Below are 15712 nucleotides of genomic sequence, written 5' to 3'. Positions count from 1 at the left end.
GCCCTCAAACCTTTTATATCCATCATTCCTGGTATAAAAGAAAGTCTCCCCTCACCTCTTTTTTTGCTCCTCTAGGCATTTAAATCCTGCCTTTTCTACTGAACTTTTCTTAACCAACCATTAGCTTTGTATATTTACAGACATATATTTGTATAATGTATATATTAAGCATGTACTGGTTAATGGTTAAATATGAAGGCATGAGTCAGATGGCCTGGATTGGAATAGTTCCACCAACTCATCAGCTTTGTCATCTTACAGAGATTTCTTGACCTCTTTAAATGTTAGATTTCCTCAAATATAAAATGAAGATGATCTGACCTCCCTTGTAGGAGTCTTTAATCCTTGCAAGACTCCCTCATAGAAGCCTTATAAGGATTAAAATATAGGATAGCATATAAAGTATAATAATAAATGTTACTATTATTTGTGGTCTGGGCTCTTAACCTTTAACAATATTTAGTCTTGTGTACATTTCTTTTAACTTTACGCTGATTTCTATTTGAATTTCCTGAAAGAAAAGGAAAATTTGTTAATCTGGTTTTTTTTTAATCAAAACTCTATGTGTGTGTGTGTGTGTATTTTGTACCAGGGATTTAATTTAGGGGCACTGGACCACTGGGCCACATCCCCAGCCCTATTTTGTATTTTTATTTAGAGACAGGGTCTCACTGAGTTGCTTAGCGCCTGGCTTTTGCAGATGCTGGCTTTGAACTCACCATCCTCCTGCCTCCAGACCACTGGGATTACCAGTGTGTACCACCAGGTGTAGCTAATACTATTTCATTCTTAAATGGAACTTTATGAGTGCTTCTATTAGACAAATGAGGAACACCTGGTTCCCCTGTGGTTCTAATCTGTTATTTCTTTTTCTTTTTCCTTTTCTTTTTTGGGTATCCCATTGTACACAGCCCAGGGTTAGGCCCATAGATGATGGATAATAATTTTATGAGTTCAGTTTACAATAATCTACACTTTGATCAAAAATGAATGGCACTGGACTAACATTTAGCATTATGTAGAAAACATTTTTGTAAATGAATAACGTAAATTAATAGTAAAAGTGGTATTTTGAGAACATGACTATAGTACTTTAGAGAAAATATTTAAATACAATAATCAAGGCTCTGATCATAGACTTTAATAAATAGAAACAAATAAGTATTTATTTCTGTATTTCTCTATGTCCCATGCTTTTAAAAAATGTAACAATCTAGAGATTTCTAATTATAGTTGTGTTCCTTCCTGTATGTTAAAAAAAAAAACTAGATAAAACCAGAAATCTCAATCTAATTAATAAGTCTAAGGCAATACAATAAAATCAATCATACCATTTTCATCCATGTTTAAAAAAATAAGTTTTTATTTTTTTAATTGTGCTACTCTATTGGGATCATAAACTCTTTTTGTGACTTCTTATGAAAAAACATGCCTAAATGTTTGGATTTTCACAGATAGTTCTGATCATGAATATTCTGTCTCACTGTCAGATCATGTATCCACTTTTTCATTTTTGATTCAGGAACATGATTAACATCTCCACACAGAGTTCTGGTAGGCAGCGTTCTATGAACTACTTCTTCAAGTTTATATATAAATCAGACATTTTTAGCATTTTAGCTGGATCTTTCCTCAACTCCTCAGAAGTTTTACTATAGTAATGACAATCAGCATTATATAACAAAAATAATAGCCAACATATTTTGAAAGACAGGCTGTTCTGAGAGTTTTGGAGGATCTCATTAAGTCCCAAAAATAACTCTACTAGGCAGGTGTTATTTTTAGCCCAGTTTACAAAAGAAAGTAAGGTAACTTGCCCAGGGTGATACATTCAGTAGCTGTTGATCCTTAAGTAGGTTATGGCATGTTTCTGAAATAATCTTTGTTTAAGTTAGTAAGCTTCGTTTGTCTACTTCCTGTGTATGATTTGCAAGGAGCATATAATATAAATGAGAATGGTGTGAAAGATAAGTTGAAAGTGATGAGGAGAATTCAAACTTGCTTTTAGCAGAGATGAACAATGGAATTTCATTGGCTTCTGACTAGATGGAGTCTGTTTCTATGGCTCTTTTAAATTCTAGAGCAAATCTTTGCTGCATTAACTCTTTTTTTATGTTTTATCTTCATTTTTAAATTTCAATTTGTTATATAGCAGAATGCATTACAATTCACATTGTACATATAGAGCAGAATTTTTCATATCTCTGGTTGTACACAAACAAGAGTCACACCTTTTGTGTCTTCATACGTGTACTTAGGGTAATGATGTCCATCTCATTTCACTGTCTTTCCTACCTTCATTCCCCCTCCCTTCCTGCTTCCCTTTTCCCCTTTGCCCTATCTATAGTTTATCTAATACTCCCTCTACCACCATATTATGAATCAGCATTCTTCAATAAGAGAAAATATTCAGCATTTATTTTGGGGGGGATTGGCTAACATCACTTAGCATTATATTCTCCAACTCCATCCATTTACCTGCAAATGCCATGATTTTATTCTCTTTTAATGCTAAGTAATATTCCACTGTGTATATATACCACATTTTCTTTATCCATTCAGCTATTGAAGGGCATCTAGGTTGGTTCCACAGTTCAGCTACTGTGAATTGTGCCACAATAAACATTGATATGGCTGTGTCCCCGTAGTATGCTGTTTTTAAATCCTTTGGGTATAGACCAGGGAGTTGGATAGCCAGGTCAAATGGTGGTTCCATTCCAAGTTTTTCAAGGATTCTTCGTACTGCTTTCCATATTGGCTGCATCATTTTGCAGTCCCACCAACAATGTCTCTTTCCCCACGTCCTCGCCAACACTTATTATTGTTTGTATTCATAATAGCTGTCATTCTGACTGGAGTGAGATAAAATCTTAGAGTAGTTTTGATTTGCATTTCTCTTAATTGCTAGAGATGTTGAACATTTTTTCATATATTTGTTGATTGTATATCTTCTTCTGAGAAGTGTCTGTTCAGTTCTTTGGCCTATTTATTGATTGGGTTATTTTGTTTGTTTGTTTGTTTTTTGCGGGGGGGAGTTGTTTGTTTTTTTGAGGGTTTTTTTTTTTTTTTTGGTGTTAGGATTTTTTAGTTCTTTATATATCCTAGAAATTAGTTCTCTATCTGACATGTATGTGGTAAAAATCTGTTCCCAAATTGTAGGCTCTCTATTCACCTCACTGATTGTTTCTTTTGCTGAGAAAAAGCTTTTTAGTTTGAATTTATACCATTTATTGATTCTTGATATTCTTGTGCAATCTGTTCCCAAATCCCAAATTGTAGGCTCTCTATTCACCTCACTGATTGTTTCTTTTGCTGAGAAAAAGCTTTTTAGTTTGAATTCAGACCATTTATTGATTCTTGATATTCTTGTGCAATAAGAGTCTTATTAAGGAAGTAGGGGCCTAATCCAATATGACGGAGATTTGGGCCTACTTTTTCTTCTAATAGGCGCAGTGTCTCTGGTTTAATTCCTAGGTCCTTGATCCACTTGAGTTGAGTTTTGTGCATGGTGAGAGATAGGGTTTAATTTCATTTTGTTACATGTGGATTTCCAGTTTTCCCAGCACCATTTGTTGAAGATGCTGTTTTTTGGCACCTTTGTCGGATAACTGTAATTATGTAGGTTAGTCTCTGTGTCCTTTGTTCTGTACCATTGGTCTACCAGTCTATTTTGGTGCCAATACCATGCTGTTTTTGTTACTATTGCTCTGAAGTATAGTTTAAGGTCTGGCATAGTGATGCCACCTGCTTCATTCTTCTTGCTAAGGATTGCTTTAGCTATTCTGGGTGTCTTATTTTTCCAGATGAATTTCATGACTACTCTTTCTATTTCTATGAGGAATTTCATTGGGATTTTGATTGGAATTGCATTAAATATGTATAGTGCTTTTGGTAGTATGGCTATTTTGACAATATTAAGTCTGCCTATGCAAGAACAAGGGAGATCTTTCCATCTTCTAAGGTCTTCTTTCTTTCTTTAGCATTCTGTAGTTTTTGTTGTAGAGGTCTTTCACCTCTTTCATTAAGTTGATTCCCAAGTTTTTTTTTTTTTTTGAGGATATTGTAAATGAGGTAGTTTTCCTCATTCCCTTTCAGAGGATGTGTCACTGGTATACAGAAATGTCTTTGATTTATGGGTGTTGATTTTGTATCATGCTTCTTTGCTAAATTCATTTACCAATTCTAGAAGTTTTCTGGTGGAATCTTTTGAATCATATCATCAGCAAATAGTGTTAATTTGAGTTCTTCTTTACCTATGGTATCCCTTTAATTTCTTTTCTCTGTCTAATTGCTTTGGCCAGTGTTTTAAGAACTGATTTAAACAAAAGTGGTGAAAGAGGGCATCCTTGTCTTGTTCCAGTTTTTAGAGGGAATGCTTTCATTTTTTTCTCCATTTAGAACAATGTTGGCCTGGGGCTTAGCATAGATAGCTTTTATGATGTTGAGATATGTTCCTGTTATCCCTAGTTTTTCTATTATTTTGAACATGAAGTTGTGCTATATTTTGTCAAATGCTTTTTCTGCATCTATTGAGATGATCATATGGTTCTTATCTTTAAGTCTATTGATATGATGAATTACATTTATTGATTCCCTTATGTTGAATCAACCTTGCATCCCCAGGATGAACCCCACTTGATCGTGGTGTACTATATTTTTGATATGTTTTTGTATTCAATTTACCAGAATTTTATTGAGAATTTTTGTATCTATTTCATTAGAGATATTGGTCTTGAGTTTTATTTCTTTGTTGTGTCTTTGCTTCGTTTTGGAATCAGGGTGATATTGAGCTCATAGAATGAGTTTAGAAGTGCTCCCTCTTTTTCTGTTTCCTGAAATAAATTAAGAATTATTGGTATTAGTTCTTATTTAAAGGTCTTGTAGAATTTGGCTGTGTATCCATCCAGTCCTGGGCTTTTCATGTTTGGTAGGCTTCTAATGGCAGCTTCTATTTCATCACTTGAAATTGATCTCTTTAAATCATGTATATCATCCTGATTCAGTTTGGGCAAATCATATGACTCCAGAAGTTTGTCAATGCCTTGAATATTTTCTATTTTATTGGAGTACAAGTTTTCAAAATAATTTCTAATTATATTCTATATTTCTATAGTGTCTGTTGTGATATTTCCTTTTTCATCACGTATGTTAGTAATTTGAGTTTTCTCTCTCCTTCTCTTCATTAGCATGGCTAAGGGTCTGTCAGTTTTATTTACTTTTTCAAAGAACAACTTTTAGTTTTGAATTTTTTTCCATTGTTTCTTTTGTTTCAATTTCATTGATTTCAGCTCTGATTTTAATTATTTCCTATCTTCTGTTGCTTTTGGTGTTGATTTGTTCTTCTTTTTCTAGGACTTTGAGATGTAATGTTAAGTCATTTATTTGTTGACTTTTTCTTCTTTTAAGGAATGAACTCCATGCAATGAACTTTTGTCTTAGTACTGCCTTCATAGTGTCCCAGAGATTTCAATATGTTGTGCTTGTGTTCTCATTCACTTCTGAGAATTTTTTAATCTCCTCCTTGATGTCTTTAGCAACCCATTGTTCATTCAGTAGCATATTATTTAGTCTCCAGGTGTGAGTAGTTTTTATTTTTTATTTTATCATTGATTTCTAATTTCATTCCATTATGATCTGATAGAATGCAGGGTAGTATCTCAACTTTTGTTATATTTGCTAAGAGTTGCTTTGTGGCATAATATATGGTCTATTTTAGAGAAGATCCATGTGCTGCTGAGAAGAAAGTGTATTTGCTCATTGAAGGATGAAATATTCTATAATATTGAGTTCTATAGTTTTTTTGTTCAGCTCTTGTTTGGAAGATCTATCTAGTGGTGAAAGAGGTGTGTTAAAGTCATCCAGAATTATTGTGTTGTGATCTATCTGACTCTTGATCTTGAGAAGAGTTTGTTTGATAAACATAGATACTCCATCGTTTGGGGCATATATATTTATTATTGTTATGTCTTGTTGATGACTGTTTCCCTTAAGCAGTATTAAATATCCTTCTTTATCCCTTTTGATTAACTTTGGCATAAAGTCTACTTTATTTGATATGAGGATGGAAACCCCTGCTTGCTTCCACAGTCCATGTGAATGCTATGGGTTTTTTCCCAACCTTTCACCTTCAGTCTGTGGATATCTTTTCCTATGAGATGAGTCTCTTGGAGGCAGCATATTTTTGGGTCTTTTTTAAAAATCCAATCTGCCAGTCTATGTATTTTGATTGGTGAGTTTAGGCCATTAACATTCAGGGTTATTACTGAGACATGATTTGTATTCCCAGTCATTTTTGTTTATTTCTGGTATTTAACTTGACTTGGTTTCTCCTTTGATTAGTTTTTCCTTTAGTGTAATTCCTCCCTTTGCTGATTTTCATTGTTGTTTTTCAATTCCTCTTCATGGAATATTTTGCCAAGGATGTTCCGTAGTGAAGGCTTTCTAGTTGTAAATTCTTTAACTTTTGTTTATCACAGAAAGTTTTTATTTTATCATCAAATATAAAGCTTAATTTTGCTGGATATAAGATTCTTGCATCCATTTTCTTTCAGAGGTTGGTATATACTGTTCCAGGATCTCCTGGCTTTGAGGGCTGGGTTGAAAAATATGCTGAGATAGGAATTGGTCTCCCCCATGTGTGATCTGATTCCTCTCTCTTGCAGCTTTTGAAATTCTATCTTTATTCTGTATGCTAGGCATTTTCATTATAATGTGCCTTGGTGTAGATCTGTTGTAATTTTGTACATTTGGTGTCCTGTAAATCTCTTGTATTTGATTTTCCAATTCATTCTTCATGTTTGGGAAATTTTCTGATATTGTCTCATTGAAGAGCTTGTACATTCCCTTGGTTTGAAACTCTGTGCCTTCCTCTATCCCAATAACTCTTATATTTGGTCTTTTGATGCTATCGCATAATTCTTGGATGTTCTTCTCATGGTTCTTACCAACTTCACTGTGTGGCCAACTTTATTTTCCAGATTGTATACTTTGTCTTCATTATCTGACATTCTGTCTTCCAAGTGATCTAGTCTGTTGGTGATACTTCTTTCTTTATTATTTTTTTAAATTAATTTTTTTATTTATATATGACAGTGGAATGCATTACAATTCTTATTACACATATGAAGCACAATTTTTCACATCTCTGGTTGTATACAAAATATAGTCACACCAATTCGTGTCTTCATACATTTACTTTGGATAATAATGACCATCACATTCCACCTTCATTTCTAACCCCATGCCCCTTCCCTTCCCCTCCAACCTCTCTGCCTTGTCTAGAGATCGTCTATTCCTCCCATGCTCCCTCTCCCTATCCCACTATGAATCAGCCTCCTTATATCAGAGAAAATATTCTGCATTTGGTTTGGGGGGATTGGCTATCTTCACTTAACATTATTTTATCTAACTCCATCCATTTACCTGCAAATGCCGTGATTTTATTCTCTTTTATTGCCAGGTAATATTCCATTGTGTATATATGCCACATTTTTTTATCCATTTATCTATTAAAGGGCATCTCGGTTGGTTCCACAGATTAGCTATTGTGAATTGTGCTGCTATAAACATTGATATGGCTGTGTCCCTGTAGTGTGCTGTTTTTAAGTCCTTTGGGTATAGACTGAGGAGAGAGATAGCCAGGTCAAATGGTGGTTCCATTCCCAGTTTTTCAAGGATTCTTCGAACTCCTTTCCATATTGGCTGCACCATTTTGCAGTCCCACCAGCAGTGTATGAGTGTACCTTTTTCCCCACATTTTTGCCAACACTTATTGTTTTTGTATTCATAATAGCTGCCATTCTGACTGGAGTGAGAGGAAATCTTAGAGTTGTTGGTGATACTTTCTATTGAGGTTTTTATTTGGTTTATTATTTTCTTCATTTGAAGGATTTCTGATTTTTTTTTCAGAATCTCTATCTCTTTCTTGAAGTAACTTTTGCTACCTGTGTTTGCTCCCTTATCTGTTTATTGATGTGATATGGATGCCTGTATTTTCTCCCTTATCTGTTTATTGGTGTCATTAATGGTTGCCTATATTTGCTCTCTTATCTCTTTGTTGGAGTGATCAATTTTTGCCTGTATTTGCTCATTTCCGTCATTCTTTAATTCACAGATCATTTTAATTATGAACATTCTGAACTCCTTTTCTGACATTTGATCAACTGTGCTGTCCATGGCTTCTATTATTGTAATATCCTGGTTTGTTTGGGGCACTTTCCTCCCTTGTTTTTTCATGTTGTCTATGTGATTTCCTTACTTGTAGTGTGGATCTGAGGTATTACAGTTTCTACCCTATTATTTTGTGGTATCTGTGCAGATTATCTGTATGTCACCTTGGTGCCCCAGAATGGATGCTACTCCAACTATAGGTGGTGGCGGCAATAGCAGGTGGTAACTTGCGATAGCAGTGGAGGTGCCCCAAGATTGTGGATGCAACGTCTCTCAGAGATGGGACTGAAAGGCGGGCCTTACACTGGCTTTGGGATGCCTGCTCCAAGATGCAGCTGCTTCTAGGCCCTGTCTGTTGTCCCAAGGTAGAGGCTACTGCATGGGGAAAGCTATGAGTATGGCTGCAGTGTCCCAAATGGAAGTGGATCTGACCTGGCCTCCCAGGTGGTGGTAATGGGGTGGACCCAAGCTTACCCTGGGCCCTGGCTCCCTCACAGGTCAGCGAGGCCAGTCTGAGCCAAGCCTGAGCTCTGTCGGGAGTCCCCCCGTGTGGGATGGACTCAGGCCTACCCAGGGCCCAAGTAACTCTTTCAAGGGCTTCTTATTGAATAGCTCCATCTCCTAACTCAAAATCATAATCTTTCTCTAAGTAGAAAATTTTATGGAAAGAAAAAACGAGTAATGTGGAATTTCAGTATGGTAGACTGGGCCCATTGGGGAGAGAATAGAGATCTAGAACTTAATCGCTTCTTCCTACCCTAGTCTGTGTAACATTTCCTGCAGTGCTTGTCTCTATTGTAATTATACCAACAGATAGGTGATTATTAAGAGGAGAGGAGGAAATATCCACAAGAAAAATGAAAAGCTCTTGAGAAAGATTGTGGGAGGTCATTCAATTCAATGAACATGTACTGAGTATCAGTTGTGTGCAAGGAGTTTTTCCTGGATTTTTCAATTCAGGGGAGGAAAATCAAAGTTTGTTCTGTGACCTCCTACATGGCTAACCCTGTACTAAGCACTTTACAAAGTTTTGCTCATTTTATTCTTGCCACCATTCTGAAGCAGCTGTATCATCCTGTTTTACAGATGAGAACACTAAGCCTCTATGAGGCTAAGTAACTTTCCCAAGTTCAGTTCAATAAAAGAGAAAGTAGGATTCCAGTTCATATCTCTCTGGCACCAAAGTCTATGTTGAATCATTTTCATACATATTACCCCTTTTATATTCAACAACTTGTAGGACTAGCATAATTTTCTTTTCTTGACAAAGTAATTAGGGGGTTCAAAAATACAAATGAAAGGCTGGGGTTGTAGCTCAGTTATAGAGTACTTGTCTCACAAGCATGAGGCACTGGATTCGATCCTCAGCACCACATAAAAATAAATAAATAAAAATAAAGACATTGTGTTAATCTACAACTAAAAAAATTAAAATAGCATATGTGGAAATCATGTGAATAATAAGTATTAAGAGCTGGGAGTTGGGGCTGGGGTTTGGCTCAGTGGTAGAGTGCTTGCCTAGCATGTGTGAGGCATTGGGTTCAATTCTCAGCACCACATATAAATAAATGAAATAAAGGCCCATTGACAACTAAAGGAATATTAAAAAAAAAAAGCTGGGAGTGATGTTTGGCTGCTTTTTATTGAGTTGTTACTATGTACCAAGACTATTACATATTACCTCACAACTCTATAAAGAAGTATTGATAGCCAGACATATTGGTGCATGTCTGTAACCCCAGAGACTTAGGAGGCTTAGGCAGAAAGATTGCAAATTCAAGGCCAGTCTTGTCAACTTAGGGAGACCCTGTCTCAAAATTTAAAATTAAAATACAAAGGACTGAGAATGTAGCTCAGTGGTAAAGCATCCCTGGGTTCAATCACCAGTACCAAAAAAAAAAAAAAAAAAAGCATTGTTTTCCATGGGAGGCAGACGAAAAACAAAACAAAAAGTTTTGGTATCCTGATGAGTAATCCAATTCAATTTGACTCCTCCAGCAGCTGACAAACATGATTACAGAAAGATCCACAGCTACAAACGCCACAGGAGAGGAGAGAAAGCTAATGCACTAAAAAGATGGAACCAATAAAAAAATAAGGGCCTAAAATGGGCCTTGCCCTTGGACTGCTTCTTTGTACTTTCCAAATGTTTTCAAATAATAGATGGTAAATGAGTTTGCAAGCAGTAATTGGGACAAAACAATCCAAAGAAGTATACCTTCATCCTTAGTGCCTACAAGCAAGCAGTAGGTGTGTTCAGATATCAATCTGTGAGCCCCGAAGACTTAACATGACAGTGTGCAGAGTACAAATGACCAGATATGTCTGCCAGACGGTGATGCCCGTCAGTGAAAAGATGCACATTCTGATCTTTTGAATACAGTACTTGGCTCCATGGGAACATTCCCAAATAATCAATAACATAGGCTACATCAATGTATGAGTCCAGTTATACAAACAGAGAAAAGGTAACCATTTCAAAATGCCTTTAGCAACCCAGTCTGCAGATTGTTATTGGTGTGACTATTGCTGAAGCAGGTGTTGGGTTCATAAATTTGCATAACAAAATGTTTTTCTTGTGGCAGCAGCCCACACAATAATTGGTGCCATCTGTATTTATCTGAAGTTGAGTTTCTAATATGAATGCAAAAAATCTTGCACTTTGTAATTTCATAGTACCCATTTGATTCTGGGGGGTGCCTGATGTTGGAGAGATGTTCATCATTTCCAAAGAAAATGCTCATTGAAGGAAAATGTTAAAGTAATAACATATGTTGCTTTTTCTTCATGGATCATTTTCATTTCTCACTACATCAAGCAAAAAGCCCCCACACCTATAGAACTGCTTCTTCAGGGCAGCAAGTAGGGAAGATCCAGCTAGGATGGAAAACCAACAGCCCCTGTCAACACATTTACAATACTCTTGAAAGGCACGACTTCCCCTAGGTCCTCTCTCCGCTGGAAGCATTCTGTTTTCTAACCTTAACCAATCTGGAGCAACTGGAGTTTAGCACGAATATATCATCACCCACCTTTACCAACTGAGAGAGCAGAAGCCATTTAAGTTGCAGTTTTACTATTTCTAATGAGAGAAGTAAAACAGAAATTGCATTAAAGCTTTATTCTCCAAACTCTGGGAGACAAAGATGGAATAGTCTAAATAAAGAATGTCCTAGAATCTTAGAGGTTGTCCTTTTCAATGAATACCTAAATCAACTCTGTGGCTCTAGCAATTCAAGCCCATTACAGAACTGTAAGACAACTACTAAAAGCATTCTTTCACTATTCTATAATTTTTCTATGTACAGGTCCATGAAGATCTTCATCAATTAAAGGATAAATTAACAAAATTCCCATCAGAGCAGAAAGGAGAGACTCTAGATATTCAGAATCTTGAAACAGCAATCCAAAGGACTGAACTGGGGTTAAGAGTAAGTAGAGCTTTAGATATTGAATAAAATACTGGAAGGAGAAAAAGTAGCATCTAGAAGACCTTGTGTGATTCTGTAACAGAGTTGGATTTTCAGGTGGTCATTCGCATTCAGGTTTTTTTTTTTTTTGATAATGGTTCTCATTAGCTAAGATTTACATCCTGTCAGATTCCACAAAGAATTGAAGGAGGTGAAATGTAAGATTCTTTGCAGTGGCCACTTCTAAAATGAGGCAGAAAGACCGCAAATTCTAAAATGTGGTCTGATAAAAAGAACTCAGAGTCCAAAAAATAATTACTATAGATCTAACAATATGTCTAAACAAAAAGGATTCATACTAAGCAAATTTACTGGGATTCTAAAAATTAAGGGTTGAGTGTTCCCATTAAATATTTTGAGCTATTCATTTTTGTTAAATCATTTTGTTAATCAAGTGGTTAAAACCAAAGAAATGTACCAATTGGGGGATGGAGAGATAAACTAGTTAAGAGACTTCATCATTATAAACAGACCTAAGATCCAGGACAATCCAACCTTCAGACCAGGATAATGTTCATTTATGAAGCCAGCATGTGTCAGCCAGGGGGGCCCTCCTCCAACTAAGGTCCCTCTCCATCTTCTAGACCTCTGCCTTTCAGTGGTTCTATTGCTTCAGACTTTCACTCTACTATGTAATCAGTTTTGTCACCCAGCTCCTGAGGCTGTGAGAAATGTGGTGTATTTTGTATCCTCCTCAAACTAGCACATCATTGTCCTATTTTACCTGATGGTGAGAGGGCTGGACCCAGCTGGAGTCTTTGGGTTGACCGTTTTAAATTATGCTACCTGAAGGCCAAATGCATTCTTTCATTGCTTGCTTGAAGTCCCTGTAAGAGAAAGACGTTACTCCATGTCTGTATTGCCTTGTAGATTCACCTGGCTGAGCAGTCCGCTGACTACTGTGCAGTTTCATTTGTGAAAAATGCTACAGGTCACTCAAGCTTTAAGTCTCAGTTGTTTATTAACGTTTTTGAGGCTAGTTGAAGTCATTTGGTCTTGAGATGTCTAATGACACCTTAGGCATGGAATAACACATAGCATGTTGCGTTTTTTGGCTTAATTACACGATTCAGAGTGTTAACCTAATGAAACTAAGTAATTTAGCTAAGGATCTTAAGTCCACCATAATGACCTAAACTTTGACTTTTCTGTAACAGATTCACATTGAGAAGTATTTAGATGTTGTAAACCATCATGTATTAGTGACTCCTATGAATGAGAACTTACAGTCTTCTCTGGCTTCCAAATGGTAAGTAAAAATATCCATATTAGGCCCAAATTTAAAAAAATTAAAAAGTAACTTCTTTTCCCAGGTGAGATGACTATAAAGGCAAGTTTTTCTTGGATCACATTTTTCTCCTAATTTTAGCAAGTTTTGCATAGGAAGTGGCCGAATGTGGACTCTAATGAAGTTGATTGCAGGTTCCTTCTATTGAGTTCTTCTTGACCCCATAACAATTATTTCAGGGTCTTAGATTTTAGTGTTACTCTGTTTTTTTTTTTGTTGTTGTTGTTTGTTTGTTTGTTTTTTTAGTGAAAGGTATTTAAGATTCAACTCCTAAAGGAAACATTTTTACTTAACTCATTTTTACACTCTGAACATCACCTGATACTTTATTTACAGTTTTTAGAATGTTACATATGCTTGTTATAAAGATGATTTTGGTGTCCATGGTAAAAATAATAAAGCTTGCTGAAATATCCATTATGTAATACATCCTTAAAGATGAGTTCTTAAAATTAGGATTGAGTTTACAAAGAAGTGACCTTGCCTCACTGGACTTTCTTACATTGGCCTCCTTAATGAATGAATGAATAAATGTAGATTAAGCTGTAGTACTAAGCTTAAAAACCCTGTGACTCTCTCATGTTTTATATCTGTATCAAGCATAAGTTGTAACATGACACTAAAGTTACATTTCAGAAACAGTGCACAGGGAGTCATGGAAAGCCACAGTCACAGCCAAATCCCAGCACTCAGTATTGGCAAGCAGAGCTTTGTGGCATCAGTGCCAAAGGTACCCATCATCCTTGTTAGGGACACCCCTTCCCTGGTGTTGCTATTTCTCTCCGGACCTCCTTGCAGACACAAGCATCTGTCATCTCAGACGACTCTAGATGCATCACCATTTCATTCTTTCTGCATAGATGACACTTGCATTAGTTATCTATTGCTTTGTAACAAATTACCCCAAATTTAGTGGCTTATAACAGCAAATCCTTACCTCATAGTTTCTATCCTCAGGAATCTGGGCACAGCTTAGTTAAGTACCTCTGGCTCAGGGATTCTCAAAAGATTATGATCTCTAAGTGTTGGCGGGCAGTCTCCTTTGAAGACTTGTAGGAGTGGGAAGGGCAGGAGGGTGAGGGACAGGAAGAGATCTGCTTCCAAGGTCACTCACATGGTTACTGGAAGGCTTGGTTTCTCAACATGTGCGTCTCTCTCAGCTGGTGACTTGAGAGGGATTTACAAAGTAAGAGAGAGTGCCCTACGTGGAAGCCAGTAGTTCTTTTGTAAACTAATCCCAGAAGTGATATCTTGCCGCTTCTACCCTATTCTGTTGTTAAAAGTGGAACCATTGGTTTAGCCCACACTCCAGGGGAAGAGATTACCCAAAGGCATGGATAACATGGGTGAGAAACACTGGGGGCCATGTAGGAAGCCACCTACCACTACAGTCTTCTATATTCATGTTCCAGCTTTGGTCCATCTTCTCTATTAAGCTTTCCCTAACCTCTCCAAACTATTTCTGAAGTTTCGTAACATTCAGCACCCATATAAGTTCCTCAGCATACATCACCAACTATCTTACATTGATAGTTACTTTTGTATTGTCTTAAGAGCAGCGACCGCACGCCTGCCAGGCAAGCGCGCTACCGCTTGAGCCACATCCCCAGCCCCTCAGTGGTCCTAGTTTATCATAGTGTCTGGCACTTGATAGGACCTCAATAAATGCTTACTCTTGATGGTAATACTTTATCCTTTTATTTCTTCTGTGGATAGTGCGTGAAGTTTACTTATCTATATTACATCATTTGATCCTTTAAATAACTGTGTCATAGGCTTGATAAATATTATCCTTATTTTATAAATGTATAAAATGAGATCATAGAGTTTAAAGGATTTGACTAAGATTTTAAAGTTATTCTCTCAACTCTCAACATTCTCTTCACTAATTGAAATCCTCTTTTCATATATTAGAATCGTTAGCCAAAGTCAAAGGATTAAACATTCAAGTGCAGAGACAGGAATGGATTGTGTGTGATTCAGTTCTGTCATATTTCTTAGAAAACTGGAGAGCTTTTAAGTAACTAACCTCTGCCTTTCTGGCAAATTCCTGGTGTGTGATTACATGACATGCTCTACATGGGGAAGAGGAGAAAAGTCTCCCAGAACTCCAATCTTTAGCTGGGAACCTAGAGAAGCAGGAAGGCCTGGCAATATTAAATGATAAGGGCATCATGATACAGGAATATTATCTGTCATCAATAGTCCTTTCTAATAATTGACACACTGACTCCCAGTCTCTACCAACTTCTGGGTGTATAGTGAGTCTGAAAACTCATTCTCCTCTCCTCCCTCTTTTTCTTACTTTGGCATCTTGAACCAGGCCATCTTCTCAGCCCACATCTAATTTAAATCAGGAGGTTTTAAGTGAATCTGTACTTTGTGGTAGCAGAATGGCTGATGCTCTATGGAATTCAAAAGAAGGTTGCTGCCTCAGGATCTGTCTAATCCGGGAGAAAATCTCAGTGCAAATGCCAGCGCATGGTGGCACATGATTAAAAGGTGATATAAGTACAGCAGGAAATCAGAATATGGAGAGGTTACTAGGGGCTTCCCTGGTCTGGGAAGGTTTCATAGTAAAGTAGTACTTGAGTTCAGGTAAGCAGGAATGGAAAGGGAGCTCTTTCTGAGAAAGTGGCATCTTGAATCAGGCCATCTTTTCAGCCCACATCTAATTTAAATGAAGAGGTTTTAAATCTGTACTTTGAAGAACCACACAGGGAATAAACTGCAGGGGGGGGGGGGTCTGTTCAACTGGGAAAGAACCAGGGTAGACTTAGGAGGA

At 36.7% G+C, this 15712-nt stretch overlaps 1 protein-coding gene across 2 annotated transcripts in view; it reads left to right on the top strand.

Annotated features, from left to right (window-relative positions):
* Positions 1-15712, top strand: part of LOC107137990 (IQ domain-containing protein H-like) — a 45255-nt gene that overhangs the window by 1080 nt on the left and 28463 nt on the right. For both annotated transcript variants that reach the window (XM_015480497.2, XM_048793676.1), the window contains exons 2-3: positions 11478-11600; positions 12797-12888. In XM_015480497.2, coding sequence (XP_015335983.1) covers positions 11478-11600; positions 12797-12888 — 215 coding nt within the window. The remainder of the gene's footprint in view (positions 1-11477; positions 11601-12796; positions 12889-15712) is intronic.

This window comes from Marmota marmota, unplaced genomic scaffold (assembly GCF_001458135.2).
Source record: "Marmota marmota marmota unplaced genomic scaffold, marMar, whole genome shotgun sequence".
NCBI classification, from domain to species: domain Eukaryota; kingdom Metazoa; phylum Chordata; class Mammalia; order Rodentia; family Sciuridae; genus Marmota; species Marmota marmota.
This window is presented reverse-complemented; position numbering and strand designations above follow the sequence as displayed.